The 14,885-nt window shown below is 40.6% G+C and overlaps 1 protein-coding gene across 1 annotated transcript; it reads right to left on the minus strand.

Annotated features, from left to right (window-relative positions):
* Positions 1-13,930: 13,930 nt before the first annotated feature.
* LOC138869164 (uncharacterized) lies at positions 13,931-14,548 on the minus strand. Its single transcript, XM_070146761.1, has one exon. The coding sequence runs from the start codon at positions 14,546-14,548 to the stop codon at positions 13,931-13,933; it is 618 nt and encodes a 205-aa protein (XP_070002862.1).
* Between the last annotated feature and the right edge of the window lie 337 nt (positions 14,549-14,885).

A 14,885-nucleotide genomic window follows, 5' to 3' on the forward strand; every position in this document is an offset into this window, starting at 1 on the left:
ATATCAACTGTATGAACTTGAGGCTCGCTCTGTGACTCTATGTCTACCTAGAGTTATACCTGTATATATGATGAAAGCTTTGAGTTGTCAAGTGTTGACTCGAGGGCTTCAAACTATGTGAGCCAAACAGTTCGTGTGCCATGTGTGTGAGTCTTTGTGTAAATAAATCTTGTGTTTACTTCTGCCATCTAGAACTTGCCCGATTGGTTTTTCGATGCTTATAATAATTACATTTGGTTGGAGAAATGACCTTAGGCAGTCTTTGTGATTTTTGGAAAACCAGTTAGCCTTTCAAGCCATCCATTGTACAGATAGTATCACTAGTCACGCCATTTGAGCCTATAACCTTTTGTTTGTCTACCTCATTACAAACCTTTCCCTTTTTGTGAAATAATTCCCTCTTTTGAACCCATCCCTCCTTGAGCATTGAGACTGAGGCTAAAAGCCTAAGTTGGGGGTGTGGTGTCAAACCGTAAATTGGCAAGGTTGTGCAACGTAGGAAAGTGTACCTCAAAATGTGAAACTACTCAAGCTCCAAAAGCAAAATTAAAAATAAAAAGAAAAAAAGAGAAAAAGATATAAGAGTTGTGAGTATATATACATAATGAGTCTTGAAGAGAATAAAAAAGGTAGTTGAGGTGGCTAAATGGTGGAAAAGTTGAAGCTAATGAGGGCTATGTGGTTTGAAAAGAAGAAAAGAGCAACAAGAAAGAAAAATATGAGTAGTGTTCAAGGAGGGTGTAGTCACTTGTACCCAAATGCTTATCCGAACCTTCCCTAAACCTACATTACAAGCTTAAAAAGTCCTTATGGGATCTCCAGTCGAGCGTTCTTAGAATAAAGCGATGAATTAAAATAAGGGCAAGCCTATGGTATGGTATGTTGTAACACTTGAAACTCTTTTTGAGAGTGACTGTATTTGTGAATTCGTCCCTTTTTGTTGTCATTATAAATATTGTGAGCTTAGGACTTTCTTTCTAGTGAGGGCACATGAATTGTGAGGTTGGACAGAAGTTGAGTTTTTGAGTCAAATGCAAGTGCACTCAGCTGAGGGTAACATTTTGTCAAATTGGTCGAGGCTAAAAGTTTCACAAGTTGATTAGTTTCTTTGTAAAATATTGATGGTTCAGGAAGGGTAAAACAAGCAAAAATGCATGCTTATAGTACTGACAACGAAGACCATCCACGGTCATTTTTGTTTCATATCTTTTTAGATGGAGTCTAGAATAGGATAGTGTCGTTTTAGTTGCTTGAGGACAAGCAAGAGTTTAAGTTGGGTGTTGATGTGCCGGAGAATTTCGGCACATTTAATACAAATTGCTTAGATTTTAACTTGTTTTAGATGCAATTACTTTTATACTTATGTAATTTTAGTGTTTTTGCAGTGTATAAGGTTTAAGGACTTCAGAGCGTGGAAATAGAATCAAAAAGCCACAAAAAGACAATAAAAGAGAAAAATGCATCGTAAATGTGGAAATGCGGACTGCAAATCCAACATGTTGGCCGCATAATGATCAAGGAAATCGCAAACCGTAACAGATTGTTGGGCAAAGTTCAGTGCAAGAAATGCGGTCCAGTTTGCGATTGCATAACCTGTTTGCGAGCCGCATAATGGACCGCAAACTAGTCATGAAGGTTGCTGAAAGTGGAAAATGCGACGCGAAATGCAATTGCATATCTGCAATGCGGACCGCAAAATGTGAATGCGATGAAGGCCTGGAAACTAGGGTTTGAAGATGCGATGGCTATGTCAAGAATGCGGGCCACATGTCTGTTATGCGACAGATATGCAGTCGCATATTTAACCGAAAAGTGTATTTTTGTCCGATTTTTGTCCCGAGTTTTGACCTACTATAAATAGATTTATTAGGGTTTTGTGGGGGCATCTTGTCTGATTTTGGAGCTACAATACAAGGCTTTAATATTCCTCTCTTTTGGAAGCTTTTGGGTCAAGAATCTTTCACTTTGTAAGCTTTATGGCATTAAATATTCTCATCCTTTTGTATTCTAGTATGTGTAGCTAACTTTAAATACTAAGGTTGTGGATCCTAAATGGGTGTTATGTTAATGGGTATTTAACATTGAATATATGTATAATGGTTGGTTGATATTTATTTACTTCTCATTCTTCATTTATTGTTGGTGGTTGCAAACATTAACAAGTGCCACTAAATTCTTACTTTGCTTGGGCAAGTGGGTTAGAATTTGGTAGAAGTAAATATCAAAGACTCAAGGCTTTAAACATTGTTTAATAGAATCGCTTAGGAATAAGTGGGTTTTATTTGGCATATATTGATTGTTCTTAATTTCAACTCTTTTATATTTGAAAAAATCATAAAGAGGAAATACTACCCAACTATTAGAAAATATTGGGTAGTCATTTAGAAATCATTTGCATATCAAAAGAACCTTCCATTAGAAATATATCATATTAACACTGATAGCATTACACTTCATTGAAGAGGACACAACCTTGGTTTCTTTAATCAAATTATTTACATTATCAATATCACAATTAGTTATTTCTTCAAACCAAACTCAATTCATACTCTTGTTACCATTAACCAAATAGAATTATGACTTTAGTCAAATAACACACTATTTGAGTAACCTTTTCACACTTATTCCCTGTGGGATTCGACCCCAACCTTGTTTGGGTTATTATATTTCACACCAACCGCTTTACACTATTTAATTAAAGTGTAATTTGAGTGTATCAATCGGATCCAGGGGCATCGATCTGTCGGTTGATCTTGAGGAAGCCCGCGAATTGGAGTGAGCTTTTAATTGCCCCAGATGAGGGCGAAGATAGTGGTGATGAAGAGTAGTCCCCAAGTTGTTTTTCATCCTTTCTTTTTCCTTTTGTATGCAGTCCCCCGGGGGATGGATCTTGTAAGGATGTTTCTTGTGGATACGTTTTTGGAAATGTACAAAGAGGGACTTTTCTTCTTTCAGTTTTTTCGGTTTTTCTTTTTTGTTCCTTTGCTTTCGCGGATTTAGACTTTCGACTTTGAAGTTAGCTTTTCAAAGTTCATTCTTGGAGCGATCAGGACCCTCAAATTGGGCCATGCCCCGGGGTTAAATTGACAGCCTCTCACGGGCCGGTGCCGGCGATACCGAGGAGCCCCTAAGGCCTCGCAGTTTCTCGAATTCTGCTGGGTTGAAACATTTGCTTGACTTGGTAAGGGGGGGCCCGGGGCAATTCTGCCAGTGCATTTCCCTAGGAGAAGGTGATGTTAACGTGGCCAGAATTAATTGGCTTTTTGGGTAGGCGGGAAGTTGTTGCTTTGCCCCTATATATTCATTCACTTGCCTTTCCAATGGTGATTTTGCTGCTTTGATAGACTATCTCTTCCACAGAGCCTGGCATATTGTGCTAGTGCATCCGTTGCTTCAATCAAAATTTTTGCTCAGATCCACATCTTTCTCCTCCTATTCTATTGTAGCCATGACTGCTACGTCGACGTACGACCACCGGGGAGAGGGGAGTTCTTCCTGTGCTCCACATTCGGTTGGCAATAGTGACACAGTGTCAGTGCCCAATGAGCGAGCCTTAGGGTGCCCTGCCTCGAGGAAAGCCGTCACGCCGGGGAAGCCTCCCAATGTTCCGGGTCACCGGGAGCATGTGTCGAGGATCATCTCATCAGTGGGAGAGGAAAACCTCGAAATGATCATAAAAGATTGCGTATGGGGAGAAGGTGCAGTATTACAAGTACCTTCTTCCGAGAAGAGCGTCACGACATATGTTGAGGGGTTTTTGAGCATATATATGCATATTTTTTCGTCGGGTCATGCTTAATTTTTGTTGGAGATATCGGGTTACATTGGCACAGGCTCACCCCTTCGTTTGGAAAATAGTACAGATGATAAGATATTTCACCAATAAGACCGAGATAGAGTTTACCCTCAGTCATCTCATGAGGTTATATCGGCCACTGCATTATCGGGGTTTGATTGCCCTCCAGCGTCGATCCACCCGAGCTCCTGACGTCGGTAGCGAAGAGGACGGAAGATCGTGAATGGATGAATCGGTTCGTTCAGCTTCGAACGAGTGATGTCATCCCTAGAGACTTTTTTCCATTTCCTGAGAAATGGAACTTCACACGTAAGTGTCTCATCTGAACTATCATCGCTTTGACTGGGGGCAGGCTTCGTAATGATATCTTTCCGTTTTGTATTTGTAGCAACTCATTGGTCATCGAACGAGCTCCCCGATTTAGCCGAGTGGTATCAAAAGATGGCATCTTGCTCGATTTATGATAGGCACCGGTGGCAAGATCTATCCAAAGGGAGATGGGAGGCGAAGCGCCATGGTAGGTTCCGGTGTTTTGTTTAATAAATATGGAATTTTTCTTGTCGGCTTAATAACTCAACTGCTGCAGGTATTAGAGATTTTTCCGAAATGAGGCCGTGTCCTCCGGGGGAGGAGGAGAGATTGCTGGCCTCCGGATCGAGGATCGACGAAAATGAAAAAATGCTCCAGGTGTGAAGGAGCCTATAGTGGGGCAACTCCTTCTCAATGGTTAAGAAGAAGCAATTCGGTCGATCGGCTACCTTCTGAAGGTAGTAAGCCATCGGATATTGGCTTGGCCTTTGACGAGGCTCTGCGGCTTGGCCTTATGTTGAGTTTTTGATCTTTGTAAGATCGTTCGGATCCCACACTCTTCATTCTTTTCATTCAGTTTTCTTTCGTAGGCCTTCGACACGCTCAAATCCGAGCTGCTTCACTGTGAGGCCCTGTTGCGAGAGGCTTTGGGTAGGGAAAAATCCTTTAAGTTTCTTTGTGCGGAAAAAGAAAGTGATCTGATTTCACAGCAGCGCGAGGTGTACCGGAGCCGGAGCCGTGAGATCTGCCTAGAAAAACAGGTACCTACATTCCATGCTAGCTTTCACTCCTCTTTTTATCTTGGTGGCTTGATATTTTGATATTTCAGTTGGAGAATAAGGCGTAGGAGCTGGAGCGAGGTTGGTCGAGCCAAACGCGAATTCAACGAGCTGTAGGTGCATGTAAGTGCCCATTTTGCGGCCAAAGAGAGTGCTCTAGCCATGGTTTCTGCTCTTGAGGTGCAAATCCAGACCGTTCATGCGAATGATTCTGCACGGGCGAATATGATCGCAAGACTTTCGTCCAAGCTTTCGAAGGCGAAGACCGAGGTGGTGAATGTCCAAGCCGAGGTTGTGATGAGCAACACCATGGTAAGACAGAAAGTGGCAGCCTATTTGAAGAGTGTTGTTGTTACTAAAGCTGAACTAAAGAGAGCCTTGATCGTACAAGCAGTAGCAAGGAGCATGCGAGGTGCAAATCCCGGAGGGAAGTTCTCGAGGAGATCCACGCCAGGGACTTTTATCTCTAGAAAGAGATCAAGCAAGCCAAAGGGGAGGAGTATGATGCCAAGTTCCTTCTATCTGATGTTGAAGATGGCGAGGAAGGGGTCATCGGGCCGTAGTCAACGAGGGGGGACGTTCATTTCCTGCCTTGTTCTTGTGTACATAGCTTTCACAGTATGTTGTAAGTGGAGCTTGTATTTTATCACTTGTATGTATAAGGGGGGAACCCCGCAATTTGTGTCTTCTGTGTTTCCGTTTGTCAAGATTTCAACCAGGTCGATTCGACCTTTGAGCTAGTAGAAAATTCATGGTACGGCCCTGAGGCTCGTTAGGCTGGCAACAACGACTCTTACGCTTTGCCTTCGAGCATATGTATTTTAACTATTTTGGGTTCAGTCTTTGAGTCGGGTTTCGACTCGAGCTCAATCGACCCTCAAGTTTTGTATTTGTGGGTGTTGGCGACAATTGCTCTTACGCCTTTGGTCAAAGTGACCTTTTATATGTGTGGTCCTGAGGCTCATTAAGTTGGCGATAATGGCTCTTACGCTTTGCCTTTAGGCATGAATAGTTAGCTATTCTGGATCCAGTCTTCGAATCGGGTTGTGACTCGAGCTCATATTGACCCTCAAGCTTTCAAGTTTAGGTTGGCAATAGTGGCTCTTACGCTTTTGGTCGATGCGACCATTTGAGGCTCATTAAGCTGGTGACAATGTCTTTTACGCTTTGCCCTTAGGCATATGTAGGCTTTGTTTTCCTCTCATTAAGGACTTTTGAAATGATTTTTCCTGACCCGTCATCGGTTCAGGAAGAACCTTGATTTCAAGTCATTTGCGGCGATGTTCGAGTACCTCGGAAGGTTTAGCTCGTAGGCTGAGTAGCTCGAAGCCTTGTGATTTGGAGCTGACATGGTCGAAGCTCTTTTGCCTGTCGAGGGTAGCCTGTTTAACTGATTCTTTTCGAAGTAGATTTGAAGTAATGGCCTATGATTTTGTAGCGACAGTCGGGCGTCCTTGAGTCGCATTAATTTGGCTGGTACAGTCGTGTGGTCGTAGTCATTTGTGTTTGGCTGGAGCCATTTTTGATCCCCGAGTGTAGTAGTTTAGGAATCTACATCAAGGGTATGCCTTTTCGAGAGTCTTACAAATGCGACATATAGCCTAAACTTCAGGATTGGGTTTATGCCTGTAGTAAGGTCTTACAAAATTTTCATGCCTTTAAGGTCTTACAGTTTTGTTGATTCTTGGTACAAGTATGATTCATGTCTTGCTTGAGGTCTTACAATTTTCTTTGTTGCCTTAAATAGGTCTTACAAGACCGAGTCTGCCCGCTCGGGGTCTTATGGCCTCAACTTTTGTAAATGAATGGCGATTGGCGACAGTCATCGAGTTTACTAAATGGTAGATATGGATCATGAACAACCAACAATGAATGATAATGGTATGAACATACTTAACATCGAATAACCAGACATTCAAGAAAATTCATATAAGGTACGAGCTACCACGCTACCACGCTACCATGAAAGACTATATAACAAAAATCAGCCGACAAGGCATACTAAACTATACATGAGTCGACACCTATCTATGAGCCTCTAAAGGAACATAAATGCTGCAACATAGCCGAAATAGGGCCTCGACATACCCATAATGTCTATAACAAAAATGCATACCAAGACCACGGCAAATTCGGAGAAGGGATCTCGCCAAAACCAGCTGAATTGGTCAGCCTACTATGGTAGGGGAGCTGCATTTACCCGTCTATCAGGAGTTGCAGCACGATATGCAACGTCCACAAATAAAAAAAACGTCAGTACGAATAAAGTACTGAGTATGTAAAGCAGGAAAGCATAAGTATGAACAGTAATTTGAATAAGATAGAAAAGATACAACCTGTAACATCTGGGTACCTCTGTGGGCTATTGACATGAAATGCATAATACATACATATATATACATAAACTTTTAAAACACACGCCTTTATGGGCATCATCATCATCATATCGTACCCGACCTCAAAGATGACTTTGTAAAAACGTACAGGGCTATCATAAGGCTCGGTATTATCGTACCCGGCCACGTGGAGCTGTGTAAGATCCCACTGATCAATGGTTACACAATAGGTGTCGTACACGGTCGACTATAGCGTGGCTCGGTAGAGTAAAATAGATACATGTATATAATGCATGCTTGACTCATGGAATCACATTCTAAACCTTTCGGAGTGTCGTAAGGTCGGTATCCTCTGTACACGTTATTAGGACTAACTCTTCACTATAAACCTTATAAGAATCAGGAAGTACCAACAACATTAATAACATAAGAATAAGAGAGGCAACATCAACATCAATCGTTGCATAAGAGGGAAAACAATGTAAGTACTGCTAGCTTATAAGAGTAGAGTATCTTCGGAAGCTCGTTCATTAAATTATGCACAGTCAGAGTCGTGCAAAAGAAGGAAAGGGATAGCATCACATACCTTGTATATACTACCCAACCCCAAGCTATGCAAATGTCACGACTCCTTAGTCTACAATAGGAGAAATGACACTATCGTTAACGTTTAAGCGTCGTAACTATTATGTACCGACAAAAACCTATTTTATGATAAAAAGGACAACACCTCCGCTATTTATATGACTCCCACAAGTGAAATAAATCACCAAGCATCCCAAACAACATCAATATTAATCATATTGAGCCTCCCAAAATAGTCCACCAACCGACAACATTACTACCAAGCCTTTCGACATTTATTTCATAAGTTCTAGCTTCAATGACTTAGCCACAACTTGGATAATCTTAAATACATGTAGAGTAAGAGGTTCCTTACCTTTAGAAAGAAAGTACAACTCCAATTTGACCTTAATTGACCAGGAAATGTCCCTCCAATGCTGCCACAACAACAAGGAAGCGAAACTAGCAATCAATTAGAGTTTTTCGATACTAGAATCACTTTAGAAGGCTTGAAATCACCTAGGTTTGATATTAAAAACATGAGGGAGTATTTACAGAATATAAACCCCTTAAAAAACCTCCCACATGATCTGGAACAACACAAAAATGAACAACAAGAAGAAGAACAAGAAACTTACTAGCGCCACGGGATTCCCGACACTTGATTTGTGTTGTTTGCCTTTTGCTTGGGTCTTGAATCTTGAGAGAACCTTGAGAGGGTGTTTCTAGGCTTATAAGGTCTGAATATACTGAAAATTAATGACTTAAAACGGGATCTAGGCATATTATATATTCATATCTCTTAAACCGACTATGTGTGACCCATAGAGAGGTGCTTGGCGCAGTCTCACGAAAACAAGAATATCTCTCTACTCCAATATCGTATCGACAAACGGTTAAATGCGTGGAAAACTAGACTTGTAGATATTAAATTTTATCGGTACATCACACCATTATTCAAAGTAAATTAGGATAAAATCCTAGTACAATTTGACCTAAAGTTTAAGTAAAATTATGAATGTAAGTTGCGACAACTTTTGTCGACTTTTGTTTCATAACTCAGTCGACTTCAAGACTTATGATATGGATATTATATGATTCAAATACCTTAAAACATGACCTCTTGAGTGTATTAATAACCTCTAGGTTTACTCGAAAATACGGCTGACAACATCCTTGATTCGTTTAACTTTTAATAGTTGTTAACCACCCTTATACACCTTTGTAACATTTAAGACCAATAGGATTAACTTTTTATCATATCAAGGATAATCTCTTCCTAGATTTATATTGAATAACTTATGGCATAAATTAACGTACGTGAATATGGGTTGTAACACTATGGACAGCAGATATAGGCTAGCCATCAGGCTCTTACACGTAGGGTCGGTACGACCTCTAAATATAGGCTGGCGATAGTGGCTCTTACGCGTTGGGTCGGTACGACCACTAATATGTGATGGTAACAGTGGCTCTTATGCATTGGATCGATACGACCTCTAATGTAGGCTGGCGACAGTGGATCTAACGCATTGGGTTGTACGACCTCTTAATATAGGCTGGGAACAGTAGCTCTTACACGTTGGGCCGATACGACCTCTAATGTGGGCTGGCGATAGTGGCTCTTACGCATTAGGTCAATACGACCTCTTATTTAGGCTTTATTTTTCCCTCGCTAAAGACTTTTTGAAGTTTTTGTACTCGCCCGACTCTTTGACGGCTCGATTAGAATCTCGATTGTGAGCCGTTATGTAGCGATAAATGAACACCTCGAGAGGTTTCGCTCGATGGCTGAATTGTTTCAAAGCCTATTGTTTGGAGCTGATATGATCGAAGTTCTTTTGTTTATGGTGAGGGTATCCTGATTAACCGGTTCTTTTCAAAGTTTTTTTGAAGTAATTGAAGGACTATGATTTTATAGCAAAGGTCAGGCTTCCTCAAGTTGCGTTAGTTTGGTCGGTACAGCCCTGTGACCATAGTCATTGTATTTGGCCATAGCCTTTTAATCCCCGAGTGAAGTAACTTCAGCGTCTATATCGAGGGTATGCCTTTTTAGGAGTCTTATAAGTTCGACTATATAGCCTTAGCTTTAAGATCGGGATTATGCTTTTTGCAAGGTCTTACAAATTTGGTCACTTGGTACAAGTGTAACTCATGCCTTGCTTGAGGTCTTACAGATTTGGTTACTTGGTACAAGTATAACTCATGCCTTGCTTGAGGTCTTACAGATTTGGTTACCTGGTACAAGTATAACTCATGCCTTGCTTGAGTTATTATAGATTTGGTGTTGCCTTGTGAAGGTCCTATGATCCCAAGGTTGCTCACATGGGTTCTTGTAGGCAAATCGATAGGGGTGACAGTCGGCGACAGTCCCCGAATCATCGATGGTTTCTTGGCTTCTGGAGTCGTTCCTTGTAAACCTCGTATTGCCTCATTGAGGGCTTACGAGCTCGAAGTTTCTGACCCGGAGGTCATGTGGCCTCGAGTTTTTGGCATCAGTCCCCAAGCGTTCGAGAAATTTTCTGGCTCTGAAGCCGTTTCTTGTTAAAGTAGCATACTTCTTTGAGGCGTAAAGCGTTTTGATGGAGGAGAAGATATTATTTTATTACTTAGTACAAGTATACATGTTTTTACCATCAAGGGCTCAATTATTCTATACGTACATGGTTCATTCGACCGTTTGGCTCGATACATCATTTTCCTATTAAGACCCTTTTTGGCTCATCTTGGCTTCTTCGAGAAGGTGATCTTCCGGGAGGATGCCCCCAGTGTTTGAGGTTGATTGAAGAGAAGCCTTGAATACTCGTGAATTTCTCCTTAGGTAGCATATAGATGTTGCCTCGTTAAAAACCTTGTCGGTAAAACCCTTCTTGGGATAAAACCCAATCGAAGGAAAAGAGTGCAACATATGTTTTGAAACCTTAAGGTTTTCGAGATGGACAGCTCTTCGACTGTTCTGATCGAGAACCTATACAAAGGTTAGTGTAAGATGTAAATAAAAAAGGAGATGTTTAAACCTTAGAGGCAATGGCGCTTCGAGCTTCGGTATGCCTTCAATGTTTGCTCTAAGGACACGGAACGGTCCTTTGCTTGTTTTATTTAGGTATAGCCGAGAATATGTCTCGTGATTGCTATTTCACTATTTTCTTATCCTGTGGCTCCTTCTATGTCGAAGGCGTCGATGTCGGTGCTACGTCATGCACTGCGAACATCTCTCTTGCAGCATGTTGTTCCCCATATACAGTTTTTATTTCATCCTTCGTCGGAAACTTCATCATTTGATGAAGGGTTGATGGTACTGCTCTTATTCAGTGTATCCACGGCCTTTCGAGCAAGGTGTTGTACCTCATGTCTCCTTCGATGACATGGAATTTAGCATTTTAGGTCGTGCCGGCCACGTTGACCGGGAGGGTGATTTTCCTTTTCATTGTTTCGCTCGCCATGTTGAATCTGTTGGGGACTCGAGAGGTGGGCATGATTTGGTCAAGCAGTCCGAGCTGCTCCACCACCCTTGACCTGATAATGTTGGCTGAACTACCTGGATCCACAAGTACACGTTTAATTTGAAAAGTATTCATAAGAAAAGAGATTACCAGCGCGTCGTTATGAGGCTGAGATAGGCTCTCGATGTCCTCATGGCTAAATGTGAGAGCGTCCTCAGGTATGTAACATCGAGTTCTCTTTTTCTTGGTGATGGATATTTTTGTTCTTCTGATAGTAGGTTCCTGTGGGACATTGATTCCCCCAACAATCATGTGGATGACATGTTGTGGTTCATTTGTTTCATTCTTCCTGTTTGCCTCTCATTCCCGAAACTGATTTTTGGCTCGGTCGCTAAGGAACTCTCTGAGGTGCCCTTTGCTGAGTAGTCGGGCTACTTCTTCTCAGAGTTGTCTGCAATCTTCAGTCATATGACCGTGTGTGCCATGAAATTCGCACACTAAGTTGGGCTCCCTCTGCGACATATATATACATAAACTTTTAAAACACATGCCTCTGTGGTCATCATCATCATATCGTATCCGGCCTCAAAGAGGGCTCTATATAAATGTACATGGCCATCATAAGGCTCGGTATAATCATACCCGGCCACGTGGAGTTTGGAAAGATCCAACTGATCAGTGGTTGCACAATAGGTTCCATACCCGGTCGACTATAGCGTGGCTCGGTAGAGTAAAATAGATACATATATATAATGCATGCTCGACTCATGGAATCACGTTTTAAACCTTTCGGAGTATCGTAAGGTCGGTATCCTCTATACATGTTATTAGGACTAACTCTTCACTATGAACCTTATAAGAATCAGGAAGTACCAACAACATTGATAATATAAGAATAAGAGAAGAAACATCAACATCAATCGTTGCATAAGAGGGGAAACAATGTAAGTACTACTAGCTTCTAAGAGTAGAGTATCTTTGGAAGCTCGTTCATTACATTATGTACAATCGGAGTCGTGCAAAAGAAGGAAAGAGATAGCCTCACATACCTTGTATATACTTCCTAGCCTCAAGCTATGCAAATGTCATGACTCTTTAGTCTACGATAGGAGAAATGACATTATCGTTAACGTTTAAGCGTCGTAACTATTATGTACCGACCACAACCTATTTTACGATGAAACTGATAGCACATCCCCTATTTATATGACTTCCCACAAGTGAAAACAATCACCAAACAGCCCAAACTACATCAATATTAATCATATTGAGCCTCCCAAAATAGTCCACCAACCGACAACATTACTACCAAACCTTTCGATATATATTTCATAAATTCTAGCTTCATGACTTCTCCGCAACTTGGATAATCTAAAATACATGTAGAGTAAGAGGTTCCTTACCCTTATACAGAAAGAAAAACTCCAATTTGACCTTAATTTTCCACGAAATATCCCTCCAATGCTGCCATAACAACAAGGAAGCGAAACTAGCAATCAATTAGGGTTTTTCGATACTAGAATCACTTTAGAAGGCTTGAAATCACCTAGGGTTGATATTAAAAACTTGAGGTAGTATTTAAAGAACTTAAACCCCTTAAAAAACTCCCCGAGTTGGAACAACACAAAAATGAGCAACAACAAGAAGAACAAGAAACTTACTAGCGCCACGGGATTCCCGACACTTTATTTGTGTTGTTTTCCCTTTGTTTGGGTCTTGAATCTTGAGAGAACTTGAGAGGGTGTTTCTAGGGTTCTAATGTCTTAATATACTTAAAATAAATGACTTAAAATGGGTTCTAGCCATATTATATATATATATATATATATATATATATATATATATATATATATATCTTAAACCGACTATGTGTGACCTATAGAGAGGTGCTTGGCGCAGTCTCGCGAAAACGTGAATATCTCTCTACTCTAATATCTTATCGATGAACGGTTAAATGAGTTGGAAACTAGACTCATAGATCTTCAATTTGGTGGATACATCACCGCATATTTCAAAGTAAATTAGTAGAAAATCCTAGTAAAATTTGACATAAAGTTTAAGTAAAATTATGAACGTAAGTTGTGACAACTTTTATCGACTTTTGTTTCATAACTTGTTTGACTTCAAGACTTATGATACGGATATTATATGATTAAAATACCTTAAAACACAACCTCTTGAGTGCATTAAGAACCTCTAGGTTTACCTAAAAATATGGCTGACAATATCCTTGATTCGTTTATCTTTTAATACTTGTTAACCACCCTTATACACATTTGTATCATTTAAGACCAATAGGATTAACTTCTTATAATCTCACGGATAATCTCTTCTTATATTTACATTGACTAACTTATGGAATAAACTAAGGTACGTAAATATGGGTTGTAACACCCTCCCCCCCCCCCCGTAGGAACATTCGTCCTCTAATGTAAGGGTTTATTGGGAGTCCAAATCATCGTGGATTCCAATAGAAATTTCTGGTTAGTGTTCCCCTATAAAATGGTCACTAGCCAAACTTGCACGCAGTTAAGCCCAACGTATGGCCTCACAAGGTTATATAAAGCATAATGGATATGTACATTATCTGCATATCACCATTTTGTATTAAGGAAGAGTTTTCTCAAGCTATTGCTTACCTCATAGAGCTGTTTCACCTTCTAATGCGTCCGACGTTCCCCTGGCACTCTCATTAACTTCATTCTAGAATAGGTAAGGGTATTTATACTTCATCTCCTCTTCCGCTTCCCATATCATTTCTTCCATATTCTTGTTCCTCCACAATACTTTGACGGAAGCTACATCTTTTGTTCTCATCTTGCGGACTTGTTGATCTAATATAGCCATTAGAACTTCTTCATATGATAGATCCTCTGTAACTTGTATATATTTGATAGGGAAAACTCGAGAAGGGTCTCCAATACATCTCCTCAACATAGATACATGGAATACCGGATGGACAAATTCCAATTTGGATGGCAATTCTAGCTCATAAGCAACCTGTCTAATTCGTTGAAGAATTATATATGGACCAATATATCGCGAACTCAGCTTACCCTTTTTCCCAAAATGCATAACACCCTTCATCAGCGAGATCCTCATGAAAACCCAATCACCAACCTCAAAATCCAGATCATGATGTTGTACATCGGAATAAGACTTTTGCCTGCTTTTCGCCGTCCTCAATCGTTCTTGTATCACTTTAACCTTCTCAATGGCTTGGTGAATTAAATCTGGCCCATATAATTTTGTTTCACCGACTTCAAACCATCCAAGTGGTGATCTACATCTTCTCCCATATAGTGCTTCGTACGGAGCCATTTTAATACTGGAATGGTAGCTATTATTGTAGGCAAATTCTATGAGTGGTAGATGGTCATCCCAATTCCCCTTGAAATCTAGAACACATACTCATAGCATATCTTCAAGTGTCTGAATGGTACATTTAGCATGTCCGTCAGTCTATGGATGGAATACAATGCTAAGATTTACTTGTATGCCTAAACCCTTATGAAAAGACCTCCAAAAGTTAGCCGTATATTGAGCTCCTCGGTTTGATATAATAGATACTGGCACACCATGAAGCCTAACAATCTCTTTGATATACAACTTCGCATAATCTTTAGTCGTGTAAGTTGTCTTAACTGGCAGAAAATGG

The sequence above is a fragment of the Nicotiana sylvestris genome, chromosome 5 (assembly GCF_000393655.2).
Source record: "Nicotiana sylvestris chromosome 5, ASM39365v2, whole genome shotgun sequence".
NCBI classification, from domain to species: Eukaryota; Viridiplantae; Streptophyta; class Magnoliopsida; order Solanales; family Solanaceae; genus Nicotiana; species Nicotiana sylvestris.